The 19,665-nt window shown below is 41.2% G+C and overlaps 1 protein-coding gene across 2 annotated transcripts in view; it reads right to left on the reverse strand.

Annotated features, from left to right (window-relative positions):
* The window catches only part of UVSSA (UV stimulated scaffold protein A), a 60,329-nt gene extending 41,258 nt beyond the window's left edge, over nucleotides 1–19,071 (reverse strand). Inside the window, exons 1-6 of one of the 2 annotated variants that reach the window (XM_065633765.1) lie at nucleotides 18,897–19,071; nucleotides 17,840–18,170; nucleotides 13,773–13,893; nucleotides 12,202–12,636; nucleotides 10,901–11,010; nucleotides 10,181–10,309 (exon numbers count right to left, since the gene is read on the reverse strand). In XM_065633765.1, the coding sequence (XP_065489837.1) occupies nucleotides 10,181–10,309; nucleotides 10,901–11,010; nucleotides 12,202–12,636; nucleotides 13,773–13,893; nucleotides 17,840–18,170; nucleotides 18,897–18,994 (1,224 nt within the window). In that variant the 5' untranslated portion in view covers nucleotides 18,995–19,071. Of the gene's footprint in view, nucleotides 1–10,180; nucleotides 10,310–10,900; nucleotides 11,011–12,201; nucleotides 12,637–13,772; nucleotides 13,894–17,839; nucleotides 18,171–18,486; nucleotides 18,572–18,896 lie in introns of those variants that run through there. The other variant, XM_065633766.1, reaches the window with a different exon arrangement.
* Between the last annotated feature and the right edge of the window lie 594 nt (nucleotides 19,072–19,665).

A 19,665-nucleotide genomic window follows, 5' to 3' on the forward strand; every position in this document is an offset into this window, starting at 1 on the left:
ATCATGGTCCTGGCAGTGCAAGCTTGAGGTTTACTCAGGACTTAGGCCAAAGCTCTCTCCATTCCACTGCATGTTAAACAGAGCTCAGAACAGGCACATTGCACAAAACCTGTATCATTCTGGGTTACTATTAATCACAGAATCACGGAATGTTAGGGACTGGAAGGGACCTCGAAAGATCATCCAGACCAATCCCCCCACCAGAGCAGGAACACCCAGACAAGGTTACACAGGAAGGCGTCCAGGCAGGTTTTGAATGTCTGCAGAGAAGGAGACTCCACAACCTCCCTGGGCAGCCTGGTCCAGTGTCTGTCACCCTCACTGAGAAGAAGTTTCTTCTCAAATTTAAGTGGAACCTCCTGTGTTCCAGCTTGAACCCACTGCCCCTTGTCCTATCACTGGTTGTCACCGAGAAGAGCCTGGCTCCATCCTCCTGACACTCACCCTTTATATATTTATAAACATTAATGAGCTCACCCCTCAGTCTCCTCTTCTCCAGCTCCAGAGCCCCAGCTCCTCAGCCTTTCCTCACACGGGAGATGCTCCACTCCCTCCAGCATCTTCGTGGCTGCGCTGGACTCTCTCCAGCAGTTCCCTGTCCTTGAACTGAGGGGCCCAGACCTGGACACAATATTCCAGATGAGGTCTCACCAGGGCAGAGCAGAGGGGAAGGAGAACCTCTCTCGACCTACTAACCACCCCCCTTCTAATCTCCCCCAGGTACCATTGGCCTTCTTGGCCACAAGGGCCCAGTGCTGGCTCATGGTCATCCTGCTGTCCCCAGGACCCCCAGCTCCCTTTCCCCTACACTGCTCTCTAATAGGTCATTCCTCAACCTATACTGGAACCTGGGGTTGTTCCTGCCCAGATGTAAGACTACACTTGCCCTTGTTATATTTCATTAAATTTTTCCCTGCCCAACTCTCCAGCCTGTCCAGGTCTCTGGATGGCAGCACAGCCCTCTGGCGTGTCAGCCACTCCTCCCAGCTTGGTGTCATCAGCAAACTTGCTGATAGTGCACTCAATTCCCTCATCCAAGTCGTTGATGAATATATTGAACAGTACTGGTAATAGTTACTGCAGCTCTGGACCTCAGCAGGCTCGAGGTCCCACATAAGCTTGGAGATTTTAATAAAAAGCAGTGAAAATTTACTCAAAAAGATCAGTCGGTCTTAAAGTGCAAGACAGTCCAAAAAATCGTGGTTCTTAATTACTGTTCGGATAAAACTAGTATGACCAATACACTCAGACTAGCATCTGCATTTACAGTTTCATGTTGGACAGTAAACGAAGGTAGGCTGGAAAACTGGTACATTTAACAAAACTATTATCTCAGGAAGACATGGCAAAGCAAGTTTAGCACGTTTTTAGCAGTAACCACTCAAGATGTATCCTCAGATCTATCTTCATATCTCACCACTTGGGCTCCTATCATCCACCAAAATCAACAATATTTGGTTTCGTTAATATTCTTAAGCCTTAAAAAAGTACATTAGGAAAGCAAACTCTTGCATAATCCAATTATTTTCACAAAATCAATACCACATTTAGGGGAGGTGTAACGATTTTACTTAAACTACTGAAGATCTCCAAGTCTAACAACGCCTTTCCTTTTCATGCATCCCAGAGAGCTAAAACAGAAGTCTGCTACTTCTCACTATTAATTCTAATAAGGTTTCCCAACGCTAAAAAACAGACTCCCGCAAAATGTATGCTGACCACCTACATTTGATACCTATATTTCATTTGTATCATCAAAAGTGACTATAGCGTATGTTAGTCCCTTAAATGTTTTTGCGTAGTATTTACACAAAAATAAAGGCTACATCTTAATTTTAGGAGTACAAGAGTACAGGAATGTATTTCAGGCACTACATCTTATGACTTAGTAAAAAAAAAAATATATATATATATCTGAACAGTATTTTCTGGTATTTTTTTCATCTGGTTTTTCATATCATATATCATAATCATATATCACTCCATCAGTTTGAGTCTTCTGATTAAGTAAAGACTGACCTTCATAATTGGATCTGCATTACCTGAGTTTATTCAGCTACTGAAAGGGACAGTCTCACAATCTGGGCTTAATGCTGCTGGAGAAATCATCTTCTCTGGATTAGATTCCGGTCAGTTCAGGTCTCTGCCACAACACGAGCTCTAACACCAGTCCAAGGGAGGCACTGGAAACCAGCAGGGGAGGAAGCAGAGACAGGACTGGCCCTTTCCAATGCAGCTTTCACTTAGATCATCTTTAAGCCAAGCATAAAATCATCACCAAAATACATCATTTGCTTCCCTATTCAGCTCCCAGAAGCAATAAAACAGGAATCTGTTCAAAAACCCACCTGCTAAGAAGTGGATTTGGTAACTATGTAACACATTAAGAAATACCTGGTAGAATTTTTAATGTTTTGAGAATTGTAGAATGGATTATATCGTTTTAACTAGAGAAGAGCCAGGGATAAAATAGTGTTGCACACATTACCTGTGGCTTGAAAACCAAACTTGGTTTCTTCTTAACTTATGGATAACCATAAATAAGGAAGCTCTGTGAAGTGCCTCCCCAGTTTTTCATTCATTTTAACACAAAAGGAAAGGTTTGCAGGTCTGAAGACCGAGGTGTGATGAAGCCAAGTGACGTGAAATCACGTTTAGAGTCCATGACCAGACTGGAACGTACCCAGAGCAGAGGGGCTGGAATTCTCATTACTAGTCATTTGTTTTATGAAATTTTAGGAAATGTGATTTTCATCTAAAATGTGATATAACAATATTCCCATTGGCACACATTCGTGCAAAGAAGTCCTACTGCATTTGATGGATTGCCACCTATCGCTTAGACCTGATCAAACTCATGCTACTAAAACTCTGCACCCAGCGCCAATGTATCTGTGCCCCTCTCATGACACAGTCTGCACAGACACACACTGTAAAATCCGCAACTAAACCGCAGCGTACTTAGATTATCACATTTATGAGTGAATCTGAACTAAACATTTTCAACAAAATATTTTAGATGCTATATTTTTAACAGATAAATATACATCTCAATTAAATAAACCTAATCTATTACAGGCAACAAGACAACAAAACACTCTATGCGAGACACACACAACCTTACATGTATTCCTGATTGTGGATTTTGGGCACAAAGTATCATTAGATGTTGATATATTTCCTTTAATATTATTGCATTAACTAAGTTTAAATGTGTTAGCGTGTGCGCCAATACTGAAAATTTTCTCTCTATTTTCATAGATACGCATTTAGCGGTGTACTTCTAGTGAAACTCATAAATACATTAAATTCCTTTCGATATACTGCTGGATAGGGTGGATAAAAAGCAGGAAGCAAATTTTTACCTACTGCCTACAGAGTACACACTATTCAATATTTGTAGATGAATCGAGGGAGATGACCCTTCGGCCTGGAAAACTTCAATACTTAACAGAAGGGTTAACTTGATGATAGAGACATCCCGCTTTATTTTCCACTCTATTAGAACAGCTCCAAATTGCATCGTGCATCCCACGAATCAGACAGGGAGCAGAGGTCCTCACAGCGACAACTTGGAGAAGTCACAGCTAGATCTGCATAACAAGGTATTTTTAAGAACTCGGTAACAGCGATGAGCTGCGGAGCCGGTGCAAAGCGTAAGACAGACCACAGCAACAGTCAGAGCCAGGAAAATACAATAACAACAACAAACAAAACAAGCAAAAAACCCCAAACCAACCCAACAAAAAAACGCTACGAAACAAAAAAAAACTCCAAACAAAAAAAAAACCACACACACACACAAAAATCACACTAGTAGATGAGACACTTTAAAAAGAGAGCACTGGTTTGAGGGTTAGTTTTACAGTGGTTTGGTTTATATCAATCCTACATCCTGATAACACTCAAAAAATCTGAAAAGAACTTCTAGTTGAAAAGTGACTACAAAATAGGCATTTCACAGATAGAAATAATTATCATATGCCAGCTAAAAATGGGAGAGGAGGGAAGAAGCAGCATAAGCATCGGTCTCACTTCTTTAATATTTTGTGTTTACTTCTACAGTTATGGTTGACCTGGGTTTTTTGACAAATATTAGCTAGACAAAATAAACAATTTTAAATGTTGCTTAGGTTACTATTTTGACTATACAAACATTATTAAACTTTATTCATTCTGAACACATCACTCACTAATGATGCGTACAATCTGATAACGACCATCTTTAGCTGTAATGCTGATTTAATTATCAATTATTCCAAAGTTTCTCTGAAGTTTTAGACAACATACTAACAATTGACATCAAGTTACTACTCAAGTGTCAACATTAAACACCTGGGGAAAAGATTTCTTTTACAAGGCAACTTCTCTTGCACCTTGGGCTGAGTGTGTTTTAGCAGATGTGGGTTCAGGCATCATGAGGGCTCACTCAGGACAATTACTTGCCCCGCTCCCCAACACAAACATCATCTCTAAAAATGAAGAAAAGAAGAAAAAAAGGAGGATATGAATGTAAGAAGTGCTACAGAAAGCACTCAGCTGGACTGGATTCTCTATGGCTACGGAAAGAAGATGATAAAACAATAAAGTCTTCACTTTTGATCTAAAATTCAAGTGTGACTTTTTTTTTGTTTGTTTTTGTTTTTTTGTAAGCAGACACTAACTTACCTAAAATACAGACTTTAAAAAGAGGTGGCTATAAAACAACAAAATGATTAGGTAGGAATAACTCATTTGCAGTGACAAAATGCCAAGTTGTAGTTGAAGGTACCCAGAGGTGTGAAAAAAACTTAAAAAAAAAAAAACTAAAAAAAAACCCTAAAAAAAACTAAAAAAAAAGAAAAAAAAGAAAATGAAAGAAAAAAAAAAATCAGCGATAGTCTTGCAGCCAAGTAAATGGTAGAGCTCTTGGCTTAATTCACTACATATTAAATTAATAAATTAAAATGGAATAATAAATTAATAAATTAAATGTATGACATATTAAAATGTTAATCTTTATATGTATTAAAATATTTTAAGATTGAATTTTGACCAGCAAATATTTAACTTGTAAATATAATTTGTAACAATTTTCTGATGTTATTCTTCCAGAAAATTAAAATAAAATAAAATAATCAGACTTATATTGCAGTAAGGTCTGGGGATCAGGTCAGGTTCTGCACGACACAAGGACAGCCTTCTCCAAATCTAATTATTAATGGCATTATTGAATTCAACCAGATGTTACACATGGATAAAATTAAGTACATGAATAAATCAAGATCGAGGCACACACTTAGATTTGACGGAAGATAAAAAAAGGCGAAACAAAAAGTAATGCAGCCAGTTAATGAAAAAACTATATATCCTTGGTTGTTATTATAACTTGAAATTAAAAATTAAAAATGTAATGGGCTTGTTAAACGATCACTCTGCTGATACACAAATGAGTGGGATGTTTCTCACACTGTATCACCTACGAGCTTCTACCTGCCCAAGTTTCAGCCGGCCTGAGTCGCAAACCTTTTACAGCTTCCCAAAGGTAAATCAATAAGAGGTAAATACAGTCTCAGTGTACAAAACATAGCTAATGAACTATGTTTCTATTAAGAACATAAGAACTTCAAATATTATCCTAACAGATAATCCTTTATGTAGAGGGTGTAAATGAAAGGTAGCGTGCATGATTTCAAATACAGTACACACTTGTCCTCTCATAACTTTTAAAATTACAAGATCATTTGCACCGAATCAGCTGCAAATTAGATATAAAAGAAGAAAGTATAGTATTTTAAGAAAAGAAGGAAGACATTAACAAAAGAAACTATTTCTAACCAGGAAAAATTATTTTTAAAGGAACATTTCAGCCGTAAGTAAGTTATTCCTACAAAAGAATTAAGCCTCTGCAAACAGGAATTTCTATTTAAACACCAATCTCAGCCAATAATTACCACTGCACTCGTGTAATAACTCATCTAAACAGCATCAAGAGTTAAGGGGACGTGTCTGTGGGTGAGTTTACCTGGGAGCACAGGCTGAGGAGCCGCTTTGTGCAGAGCCGGGTCTGGAGGATGCAGCGTGCGCTCCCTCTACCGGGCACCGAGCCGGGATTAAAACAGGGATTTGGCCGGTTATCCAGGTACCGGGACATAAAAACCCTTTCATAGCTTCTGCCCTCTTTCCCCAGATGCAGCTAAAACTCAAGACTCACAGAAAAATGGATTTCAGAGCTCTCGTTTATACTCTCAAAACATAATTTCTATCAGAAAGTGACAGCTGATTCACAATCCAAACAAGTGTTTAACTACAGTGAAGCTGTGTAACCACAAAAAAACACCCTCATTTGCCTTCGACCAACACAGTAAGACTGTCGTTTCTTGTCCATCCGCCACCTCTTTGGAAAAATAACAGCTCAGGAAGAAATGTCTTGATAACTCCTGATCTGCTGGGGCAAAACAATGGGCAGAAGGAATGTGTAGTACGGGCAGCTAGGATGTATTCATGTGAACATTTACAAAATCTGCTGCAAGGGGTTTGTTTCTAGACAGTCACAGGGTAGCCTTCGCCGTTCTTGTCTCTCCCATAGCTCCCGAGAAGGAAAAGCAGAACGGTGCCACAGCCGACTGGTGTCGGCAGGGTTTAAGCGTTATGTAAAAATGATGGTGTCCTTATAATTAAGGCTTTTCTATCACGGAGGAGAAAAGAGAGGTGGTTATACCTCATATGTCAGTATAAACTATTTTAAATCAAAGTGTTTCACTGTTCTTGGCTTTCTTTCAAGTGACTTCATATAAGAGAAGTTCCGTAACCTACAGAAAGTTCCCCTGTAGTTTGCAAAGCAGTGGGGCTTATGCGTTTTTCAGTAAATCACAGAATCATAGAATCGTTTAGGTTGGAAAAGACCTTTAAGATCATCAAGTCCAACCATCAACCTAACACTGCCAAGTCCACCACTAAACCCTGTCCCTAGGAACCTCATCTCTGTGTCTTTTAAACACCTCTTGCAATGATGACTCCACCACTGCCCTGGGCAGCCTGTTCCAATGCCTGACAACCCTTTCAATGATGAAATTTTTCCTAATATCCAATCTAAACCTCCCCTGGCACAACTTGAGGCCATTTCCTCTTGTCCTATCACTTGTTACTTTAGAGAAGAGACCAACCCCCTCCATGCTCCAACCTCCTTTCAGGCAGTTGCAGACAGCGATCAGGTCTCCCCTCAGCCTCCTGTTCTCCAGGCTGAACAGCCCCAGCTCCCTCAGCCGCTCCTCATCACACTTGTGCTCCAGACCCCTCACCAGATTTGTTGCCCTTCTCTGAACTCTCTCCAGCACCTCAACGTCTTTCTTGTAGTAAAGGCAAAAAAAAATTCAGAGGAAATAATTTGTCCTAATTTTCCAACATGCTCTGATTGCCTGAGGATGCTGCCTTGTAGACTATTGCTCTGAGATCTGGAAAACGAAACAAGAAACAATGGGAAGCATAGAAATAATAGTGAGGCTTGTCAAAAGCAGACACCTTCCTGCACCAACCAAATGACTCATCTGTAAAGGAAGGCCAGGAAACCAACAACTTCTTCCTCCCAATATAATTTACATCCAGCTACATTGCTGGTATATTCATATTGAACCATAACATCAGTAATTACTTCATGTAAATATGTCTTACTTGCATGCCAGCCATATGCATGTATAACTGCTCAGCCAAACAAGGGTACCAGTGACATGTGGCCACAGTCAGGGACTCCAGGACCTTCCCTGTTTTAAGTGGCAATTTAAATCTCTGCAGGATTGAGATGTATAGTAGAGTTCAGAGTGACAAATCTCCAGTTTCACTGTCTCTCGCTAAATCCTTTACTTTATCAACTTTCTTGATCTCAATTTGAGGATGGGCAAAGCCTCTACTCCCCCTGTCTCTGGACAGAACAGAAACAAAGCACTGAACAGAACACAGGAAAAGAGGAAAAAATAGAGACCACAGAAGCACGGAGAATGAGAACAAAGAAAAAACCCGAAAACCTGAGGAGACTGAGCAACCCCAAGTCCCCAGTCAACTTTCCAAGTCCCTATCATTCTGTTTTATATTTGCTGATAAAATAAAACCACTTTCTCCCTGAAAGTCAGACTTGCCCATGGTGCAGAATCATAATTCCACTTGAAATGAGCAAGCAGACAAACAACTCACCTTTACGTTCTCCATCTAACAATATAGGTACCTTGGATTGCAGTCACTAGTTGCCAGAAAAACTGCAATTACATCCAAATGTAGAGATGTCACAGAGCAACTACGAACCAGACAATTTACACGGGATCCTCCGCACTCAGACACTTTATTTACACACACTTTCTCTCTGCTTACTAAATGCTCCTCAGCATTTCCAGCTGTGCTCAACTCTACCGATGAGCAGGTACAGACTCCACGTGCTAACAAATAACACCCGTCAGGCACCGTGAGCCAGGGCTCTGCAGAACAGACTATCAGCGCTTCTTCTCTTGGATCTACACATACAAACAGCAAAATTCTGGCATGGCAAGAACTACAGCTCCAGTGACACGACGATGTACAGACAGAAGCAACAACACATAACGCAAGCACCAACACTGAATTAAAGAGAAGCTTTGCGTAGTGTTTCATATGATGACATGTAAATATTTCACAGAGGGGGATTTAATAATCATGGTCTAAGAAATGCTGTTTATTTTGTTCTATCAGGCTCTCATATTACTGTGTTTTTACATTTCAACCAAGTCACTTGACAAGCAAATAAAAGATAATTTATATAGTTTCCTTTTGTAGCACAAAGCTCTTTATGTTCAGGTTATAAATTCAATGTAATTAAGCACTAACACTAAATTTGGATATTTTACACTGGAGAAAAACTCTAGGAATAATTATATATTGTTTCCAATGCTTAAGTTAATACCTCAATCTGTATTGCTTCATTTTCAAAGTATTCTTTATGAGCACTGCTACGTATTTTCTTTTTTTTTTTTTTCCAACGTCGGAATTTATTAGCTTTCAAACCTTATATAGATAGCATTGATCAATCTCCAGAAGTGGTAACAATACCACTTTAGACACATCCACACACATGAAAATCAAGGCTTGAATGTCTTTTATATCTTGCAAGAAATATAGCAACCAATATTCCATGCAGAGGTGCAGCAAATGAAGCCCTGTCAAGCAAATGGCAGGAATGACAGCAGATGTCTGGATTCCTTCATAGCTGGTTGCATAAAGGTAACACACATATTTCACTGGAGGAAAAAAAAAAACAACCCTCTGACAAGACAGTCTTTCAGTACTTTTCATTCAGAGTTGGCATTTTTGACCGGTGTGGTACATCAGGAGGTATTAAGATGATGAACCAGATTAATCTTGATAAAGCTTCACTTGCACAATGAAAGCAAAGTCTACACCACTTGGTCATGGCTAAACAAGCCTACCACAATTTAGTCCAAAATCTCTGCATCAAAGTCTTACAATGCCGTCATAAACCAGCCCCTACTCTGGACCTTGATGCAAAACACTTATTTTCATGTCAAGTAATTTCATTTGGTCACAGCCAACAGAAATAAGTGTTAGGCAGCTCTGCTTTTTGGCTACATAAACAAGCCATAGACTCCTTTTTGGATGCGAATAAAGTGTTTGATCTTACAGCCTCTGTTTATTCACAAATTCTCCCTATTTCACAAAAACTGTCATAGGTAGCGAAATATTTTGACACTTTAAAGCTTTCTATAACAACTAATTCTCTTAAGATATCCTCTACCGCATTATGACCTCTCCAAAGCAGAGACACTACTTCGCTGAATTGTGAGACACCAGCACACTTTGGCAAATGGTAGAGCACGAGTAATACAGTGTTTACTGAGAAATACGCACGAAAGAAGCTAAGAACACAGTGTCACACATGAAGAAACTAAATGAAATGGGGACTTAACCACTTCTCTATCCTAAATGACAACAGCGCTGCCTTACGTGGTTTGGTCTAACAACCAGGCCCTTGGCATTCCATGCAGATTTTTATTGCAACTTCCTCGAGTGAGACTACAAACCAGTGGAATTAGTGCACTTTTCAATAAAACTTGTGTTGAGAAGATTCCCAGATTAAGGCTTACGAGAAAGTGCATTTTTGTGTACAAGCTAAGCATTACTAATGGTTCCCTCTAGTAAACCAGAATTTTAAGAAACTCACCACTTTTCTTTTTTTTGCTTTAAAGGAAATGTTCATGTCCTTGTATTTCTTCATAGCGGTTTCCAATTTATTCTTGAGATCAATGGCACATCTTAGCCGATCATCATTTATTCCTGCTCTGGTAAATAACTGCGAAGCAAGAAATCAACATTCTCACTCTTTTTTCTAGACATCTGAGCCAAAAAACATATTCGGTTTTCCTTCATAAGTAATGAAACAACACTGTCACAAATGCCTTTATTTTACAAGTAACCATTAGTTAAGTTACAACTTTTCCTATCTAAAATATAAAAGCTAATTGTAACTGCTAAAACCAAAGAATGAATAGCCAGTATAAACATCTCCTGAGAGTGTCCTATAGGCCAAATTCCATGCAGGAGGCTCTTGAGCAGTAATATCAATTGACAGGAAAGACATACTGTTTTTCTGATACAGACGTGTCTTACGAAGACAAGTTGTGTTTTCCTTTAATCCTTTGTGAAGAAGCTCCATTATAGCTTTAAAAATAAGACTGTAGGTACCATAGCTAATGCTGAGTCATCAAACAAGTTCTGTAGCTCCTCCTGTTCAACTCTACTGAAATAGAAATCTTTTCTATTTGCACCAATGTTTCTTCAACCTTAATTTCCTTTTTTGCTCGCTCTCCCTTAAGATTTAGTGTACCCTAGTCCTTGCTTCTCCATCTTTTTATTGAAAAAAAAAAATTTCTCTTTTTCCCACCTGAATCCAGGACTGCACAGAAGGCCAGAACTTATTTCTGAGGAGTTTGTGAGCATCCGTGACATTGTTTATTATGGCAGTATTATCTTCATTCTCATGCACTTTTATATCTGCTCAAAACAGGGGAAAAATGAATTAGAGCAGGACGTTTATAGTATTTTCAATACATGAGCTAAAGAAGGTAAGCAGAAGTAGTACACATGAACCTTTGTAAAATATTTTATCACTTCAGGGAAAGTTAAACATCAGAATGCTTCTCTGTTCAGTATTAATTATTCTACCATCATTCATGCATCCAAAACAATGAGAGGAAAAGATGAAAAGCTTTCAGTCCAGTGATGACAGAGTTGTTAAGTCGTCACTACTAAGGAATTGCCAAATAAACCACAGACAAGCACAGTCTTACTGTTTACACTACCTCTTGTCCTAAGTTCACATGAACTGGACCTTACTGTACCAGTTTCTGCACATTCAATATAAAAGAATCTCTGCCCCAGCGGCAACAGGGACTTGACTGTCAAAGCCACCAAGTATGCCGCCACCTTAATAAAAATGGAACTTTTTAACCCATTCATCATTCATAAGCCCCACAGACACATTTCCAACTCTGTCTGCAAGCACAGAAGTAGCTGCCTCAGTGGTTGTTTGCACATGAAATTCCATTAGGAATTTTAAAAACAGTATTTAAGAGGCTTCACTTAGACTACCAAAACACAAGCCATCCTAATTTTTCTAGAGGTAACTCACATTAGCAGAGTTATATTAAAAAAGGTATAATCATAATCCTTAAGACTTCCTAGCAAAACTACTTACTGCTTCTTGCAAGTTGTCAGTTGTAAGGAGAGAAAAGAAAAAGCATAGGAAACACTCAGTTGTGAGATCTTTAAATCAGCATCTTATACCCCAGATGTAGAGAAAAGGAAAGAGGTGAGTAGTGAAATGTATGACAATGGTATACGGTAAACAGATTTTTTTAACACAGGGAACTCACTATAGGTACTATGAAGTGCTTTAGTGTGGTTACAACAACTAATACAAAAATTCAGTCTGAGAAGGTAATTAATAAAGCCTGTTAATCACACACAAGGACACCCAAACCCAAGAATGGTTACCATATTAACCAGAAGTAGAAAAGAACTCCAAAATAAATCAAACTGGTATCTAGGAACCCCAAATAAAAACGGTGTCCAGGAATCTCAGCATTTAAGTCATAGCAGAAAACCCAAACCACACAACTACAAAGCACTTCAGACAAAGGCTGTCTCCATCTATATGTGAAAAATTGGAAAAATTTTTGGTACCTGTGGAGATTTCAAGGTCTAGAGTATACTTATGTGAAATGAGCCCATGGTTCCTAACAAAAGTCTGGTAATCATCATCAATGGGAGCTGGGACACCAGATTGAACTTCTGAGCATGTCCCTCCATCTGATTCTTTTTGCTCAGGTGTCTCCTGTTTCTCATCTAAGTCTTTGTTTTTATCAGTCCTAATATACCGAGAAACAGAAAGAATGTCCTTGCTGCAGCATGGCTCTTCATCATCCATGCAACCAAAACAGGACTGGTTAACTTCCACCTGGGAGGACGAGGGGGGTGCGGGTCTGTCCTCACGAGCAGACATTTGTTCGTTGGGTTCCAGTTTCGTGTCATTCACAGTGAAGTCAAAAGGATCTGGCATCAGAAGCTGGAAACAGTTTTCCATCTCTGTCAGCGTGTCGGCAATCTCTTGGGACATTTCTGTCACGACACAATTGTTTTAGAACATTGTTAAATACTGTCAAATGCTAGTGTCCCCAGAGCAGACACAGACGTACAAAACAAACACGACTGCCAAAGGGCCGATTCATTTATCCAGTCATCAGGATCTCTCTCTGCTGCAGAAATTGCCCCTATAAAGGCAAAACCACTTTTCTTAAGCAGGAAATCTGGAATTTCCTGAGCAAGGAGTTTAGAATCGTTGTCCGTCCTTTCTGTATACTCTTTAAAATGTCACTAGGCAGAGATAACACAAGTACTTTGAAGGAGAACAAGGTTCACTGAGGATATTTTTAGTTAAGTTGGTGGGTAATCATTCAACAGCCATGAATGCTATAGCAGTATACAGGCGTAGCCACAAATATATGCTATTGCTCAAAAAGCTGCTGCCAATAAAAGTGACTTTAAGAAGGTTAAATCTCTTTAAAATTCCACCCTCATGCATGAAAACACTTCCAGCATGCAGAATAAATGCAGACACAACTGGATGCATTGTGCATACCAAAGTAATTTAATTAAATAACCCTTTGTATCTGCAACATAATATACTTACTATCTCTCTTCTTCTTTTGTATTATAGAAATATGTTTGCTGTGGATGTATCACTTGGAGATTCAGCCCCCAGTTAGACACATACTTGAGCAGCCGTATGATACTTTTCACATATATCTTACACTGCAGATTTCTGTGCAGACCATTGCCTATACTCCTGCAACACGCTGACTGTATATACAATAAAGGTCATCAGCCAACAAGGTACTGAGGGGCCTCTGCCAAGTCAATGACACACAAATTCAGCCATTAGCTCCAAAAAGTCTCACAATGTGCTTGATTGAGGTTGTGCATTCATACTTCACCGAATTACAGACCAGACCTTCACTTGCTGGCATCTCTTTTTAAATCTCTTCACAGCTCACCGGATTGTCACTTCTTTCCCCTGATATTCTTCAGGTGAGAGAGAGACAGGCTCAAGCTCTAACAAATGTAGTACTCCTGCCCTCTGTGTTCAGCTACTATTTGGATAGCTATTCTCTCAGAATTTGTTTTATTTAACCTTCAAAAAAGGTTGCTGTAAAAATGAGCACAAAAACCCTAGTAAAAGAACCAAAGCAACTCACCTTCCATTTCTTTTTCAGCTCTTTTGGCTTTTTCTTTGTAAATGTTATCCAATCGTTTTTGCTTCTGCTCTTCCCTCCTCCTTTCAGCCATGGTTCTGGCATGCACATCTTGAAAATCCACCTAGGGAGGAAATTAAGAAAAAAGTGTAACATTCCTTGTAAGAAACATACAAAAAAAATCCATTTCCTGAGATCCTTATCTGTGTTGAAAAATCCTCTATCATCATCGATCAGCCAGAAGCTCAGCAGTACTTCCTTTTGTCTCTTCTCCTCCTAGAATCAATAACTACAGTAATTCCGAATGGAGTTTCTACGTCTACTAACACGGGACTGCTGAGAATCAATGGCTTTCAGAAAGGAATCATAAGGTAGAAAAGCAAAACGCTTAGATTTTCACATCTAAATTGCAGGAATAAACTAGGCTCTGGGAGACTTTTGTCACAGCATAGGAGACATGGGCTTAGGGGGAATGGACAAGGAGAGACTACACAGGGTAAGTATTCATATTACATGAAAACGTCACACTAGGCCCACTACTGGTAAAGGAAAATTTGTAAGCATTATTACCACAATTATTATTACCAAAGAAGTTCGTAAGAAACAAAAGCAGAAGAGAAGATATTCAAATTTATTTTTAAAAAGACCAAATTTTAGATTTTACAATTACATTTATTGGATTTGGGGATTGAGGGAAAGCTTATCATTCAGTCTCGCTTTATTTTCTCATGACCAAAATATAAACATAAATCTGAGTGTTTCAAAACACTGTTTCTTAAAATATTTGCAATGAGGTGTTTTGCTTTTTTTTTTTTTTTTAGTTTGTTCTTGGAAGGGCTTGAAAATGTAAAATTTTTCACTTCTATTTTAAGGAAAGAAGTCTTGATTGTGTCATTGCATAAGGAAACAAAGTATTTCCTTTTGATTGCTACCACATAACTTTCATTAACCTCAGTACAGATTACCCTGAGTGCTGAGCAAGCCCGTACTGCTAATACAGTTGGCAGACTCTCTGGTGCAAGGCCTATATGATAGCACTCGTCAAGCATTTGTTGTTCTTGCCACTGCTGGATGATCAAGCTTGTCAACACACAGGAACTGTTCCCAGATACTGACACCCTACAGCAACATTTTGGAGCTATGCAAGAGCAAAACAGTGAAGTTGAACCCCCCTTATGAGGCAGAGGCCCGCAAAACATTGAGATCACGCTACACAGGACAGGTAAGTTTCATTTTCTGTCTAGTCCTAAAAGATCTCTCCTGTAATATGTACAGGGACTTACCAGCCATGGGTCAAGCAAACCAAGTACACCCTACAACTGAAGTCTGCGTCTTTTTTGAACAATCAAGAATTTTGTTAATCTCTCATCTCAAAATTACAGGAACTTTTTCATATTTGTTCAGCATAAAGTACGTATTCCATTAAACACGACGGAAGTTACACGTTTGAACCTGGGCTTAACCACATGTTTAAGTGTCCTGCTATAGATATGTTCCTACTGCTGAATATTCCCTACAGTGTGCAATAAGCCTTAAGGTTTTTACAAGTATTATTTATGCAAACACTTTAAGGACAAATGGGTTTTATACAAAAGGCTCTAGGAGCAAAAGGACACTTCAGGTTTCAGAGAAACTGGCATGGAGAGTCTCCTCAGTTTAGGAAAAGAGGCACACTTAGCAAAGCTCTTTTTTTTTCAGTGGGGAAATGGGAGGGCAGAAGGATGGTAGGAAAAAGAACACGTGGATCACCAGAGTGAGCTTTCTTGGTTTTCAGGATCTGCTTTTCCTACCAAGTTCACATAGCTCTCCACACAGTGGCTGGAGAAACAGACCCACCCAAAGAGCAACATCACCCAAAAAGATGGAACAAAGATGCAGAACCAAGGAACTATGGCTACCGTTTCTAGGCAGATTGCCTTGCACAGAAAACCAGAAATAGCTTGAGTTTCCTAAATCGCAACTTCTGCCTCATATCAGAACACCTACAGCAGGGTCATTTGCATGTTCTTTCCCCTTGTCTGTCCCAAAGGACCAGCCGCCTTGGTCAGAAAACATTTAGCCTCATTTAGGCGACGCAGACTGAGACCAGAGCTGTTCTGTCTGTATCGGTGGGGGCTGCACGAAGCCTTTTACCATCAGTCTGTAGTTATGGAATGGGATGTGATGAGGTGCAAACAATTGTTCTTGATTTAAAGGATATAAGCAGTGGGCCTAGACAGTTACTGCAACTTCTGTGAAAATATCGGAACACAGCAGTAATATATTCTGTGTTGATCTGTTGAAAATCCTGTTCATTCTGTAATTCCAGCTCACTCCATAATTGCATCAATGCATTCCTCCGATGCAAAGATACCATAATATGACTCGGTGGCCCAAATATGCAAACATTTAGAAATATTTTAAATCTTTTCTTTTTTTCCAAGTTTGAGACAGGAGTTTGAGAACACATAATATTCCAGTATATCTGAAAATAACTGTTTTCAAAGTCAAACATTTATACAGGTATAACTTGGACCCACTGATATTAAAATAGTGGGCACCTCTCCAGGTTTACGTCCTAAAAGGGCAGCAGTTATCATCTTCTGACTACCTGAGATTTTGGTGATGATAATCTGGAAAAAAAACCAAACAGATGCAGCTAACACTCCTCTCTATTTGCCCTATACTATTGTGCCAAACCTGTAAGACAGAGCAGCAGATGTACTTCATCTCTAAAAAGTACAAATGCCTCCTCAAACCTTTCGGTTGCTTCGCACACTTCAAGTATTAAACTGACAAAAGGCCAGTTAGGTCAGCTGGATCACCTCACCTCCTTAAGTCCAAGAGCTGTCAAACTGAGTAAGATTCTTTCTATTCGTACTAATGTTTCTACAAGTACTCAAATGCAGCTGCTCTAGCAAATAGTACAGCCAACCTTGCTGGGTAGCTTAATGCCACAAATATACAGCATGATCATCCTCTTGTAACTGCGGAGCAGCCATCAACCGCAGGAGCACAGACAAACACGCTAAACTTCAGCAGAATTGGTGTACACTTGCACGTTCAATCTGCTAAAACTGTATCATGTAGTAGAGCTCCCATGTCTCAGTCTTGGATTTCTCCATGTCGCTTTCATTCAGTTTTCTTTCTTTCTTAAACAAGACAATAAAGGAGAATTCAAAGACAACACCTTTTGTGAGCAGATGCCAAGAACAGTATAGAAAAAGAACACAGAACAAAAAATAAAACATGCAGGGTAGGCTATTAGTTTAGTATGGAACCAGAACAACAGAAATACATCATCTATCACAAAGGTTTTTTTGATGTACCATTAGGAACACTGAACATCTGTCTGAAGAAAAAGAGAATCAATATGTTTATTGAAAGCCTGATATTATCATTGTATATAGTGTGAATGCTAGAATAGTGTTCCCAATGCCATTGTTTGCACCTCACAGGAAACACTCGAGCAGAAGAATGTTCAACACATAATAACTTGAAACATAGAAGTGAAAGCTAAAAGCAAGAAATTTACATGCAAGAAATTCCTCTGTAACAAACTTGTTGTATGACACACAGCGGCAGTGCGGCCGAGGGGGGCTGGCGCCTACACTTATGTCCCTGTCGTACAGCAAGAGGACAATTGGACCAGACAGCTCAGTACGGAAATCAGGCGCGTTTGCGCTCGCATAGAAAGACTCAGTAGTTTAAACCTTCAAAGAAAAAACTTAATAGCTGATTATCCTCAGGTTAAGGTGTAACCATTATTTCCATTCTAAGCAGGCCAGACTTCAGGGCTTCAGGTAGGGGTCAGTGGGTGAAAGCCTATTGGTGAGTGATACTTTTTGCACCCTGAGAAAAGGCTTGTTGAGCCCGGATCTGAGTAAAAACCCAGGGGTTTTAAAACTTTACAATACTGCAAGATGAACAAAAAGTTTGGGGTTCAGCTTCTGAAGACCATGCACAACAGGATATCTCCTAAATATGTCCCTTCCGACAGCTTTTCTTTTATATTTATGGACTTCCTCACTTTAAGCATCTCCTAGAGATCATCACTTAAAAACACACAGAGACATAACAATGCAGAGTACCTTCTTATTCTGCTTTAGAAAGTGGTATCCCAGAGAAAGCTGCTTGTAGGCCTCCCCGTACTTCTCATGCCACTCTTGGATTGATTTAATCGCCGCTTTCCTCAGCTTCTGAGCCACCTCTTTGGGCGGGGGGAGAGGCTGCTCGTGATCTATCCCCACCGTGAGCTCCAAGAACTCTTGGAAGTTGGAAATAACCAGCGTGCGGAATTGGTGGGAGCGGGCGAACAGCTCCTGCACGATCTGGAAAGCAGAGAAGCGCATCTCGGCGTGTTCCTCGTTGAGCCGCGTCAGCAGCAGGTGATAGGCATGGCTGATGTGTTCCTCTGAGCACCTGAGGAGAAATCACAGAATCACAGAATGTCAGGGATCGGAAGGGACCTCGAAAGCTCATCCAGTCCAATCCCCCCGCCGGAGCAGGAACACCCAGATGAGGTTACACAGGAAGGCGTCCAGGCGGGTTGGAATGTCTGCAGAGGAGACTCCACAAGCTCCCTGGGCAGCCTGGTCCAGGCTCTGGCACCCTCACTGAGAAGAAGTTTCTTCTCATATTTAAGTGGAACCTCCTGTGTTCCAGTTCGCACCCACTGCCCTTGTCCTATCATTGGTTGTCACCGAGAAGAGCCTGGCTCCATCCTCCTGACACTCACCCTTTACATATTTATAAACATTAACGAGGTCGCCCCTCAGTCTTCTCCAGCTCCAGAGCCCCAGCTCCTCAGCCTTTCCTCACACGGGAGATGCTCCACTCCCTCCAGCATCTTCGTGGCTGCGCTGGACTCTCTCCAGCAGTTCCCTGTCCTTGAACTGAGGGGCCCAAATTAAAATAATAAATTAAAACAATTAATAAATTAAAAAAAGAAGGAGGGGCGTTATTAAAAAGGAGGCATAACACAAAAACCCCACAACTTTTATTAGAGATTTATTTTACAGTTTAAACCAGCCGGCTCCGCGCTGGCTGCCCAACCGGCAGGCCCCAGGACGGGCCTCGGGCCCGGGGAGAAGCGTCGCGGCCCCGGGGCTGGAACGACCAGGCCCCGCTCCCCTCACCCGCCCTTACTTGCAGATTTTCTTCAGCTCCTTCATCCTGCCCGGCTCCAGCCGCGGCTCCCCGGAGGTGGTCAGCTCCTCCACCAGCTCGGCCAGGCGCTGGTCCATCTCTGACGGGGCCCGGGACCCCGCTCCGGGCCCGGCCCCACCGCGACACCGCCCTCGGGGGCCGCTCCCCCCGCCCCGCAGCAGGTGGCACCTTCCTATCCCCCCCCCGCGCGGCGCCTACCACCGCCCCCCGCCCAGCACTGCCGCTTTAAGCGCGCTCGGCCCCGCCCCGCTTCCGCGCGGCGACGTACGCGTGACGTCACGCCACTCGAAATGTTGGGGGGGAGGCCTTAAAGGGACCGCGCCCCGTTGGCGGGGTGGGGCGGGGGGGGGTGTGTTAACCCCTTGTTGTCCGCAGGGGGTGCAGGGGCCGAGCCCAGCGCACGGTGCGAACTGTGGGGTTGTCACATGCAGGGGCAGGAGTTGGACTTAATGACCCCGGTGGGTCCCTTCCAGCTCAGGACATTCTGTGGTTCTGACGCACGGCACCCTGTAACCGGCCCCTCCTCACCTCTGCATCCAAAAGGGAACTTTCTGGAGTAGCTGCTGCTTTCCAGAGCCTGGAGGGTCTGTAGAGTCTTTCACAACAGCTTGAATGCCATTCTCACCTGGGCCCTGCATGCACGTGTGAAACACAAACTGAATTTCTCGCCGTGGATTCACAGGTTGCAGATGTGAGGGTGTGGGGGGACGAGCCAGGAACCAAGTACAGTCCAGTGCTCACTAGCCAA

The sequence above is a fragment of the Caloenas nicobarica genome, chromosome 4, assembly GCF_036013445.1.
Source record: "Caloenas nicobarica isolate bCalNic1 chromosome 4, bCalNic1.hap1, whole genome shotgun sequence".
NCBI classification, from domain to species: Eukaryota; Metazoa; Chordata; class Aves; order Columbiformes; family Columbidae; genus Caloenas; species Caloenas nicobarica.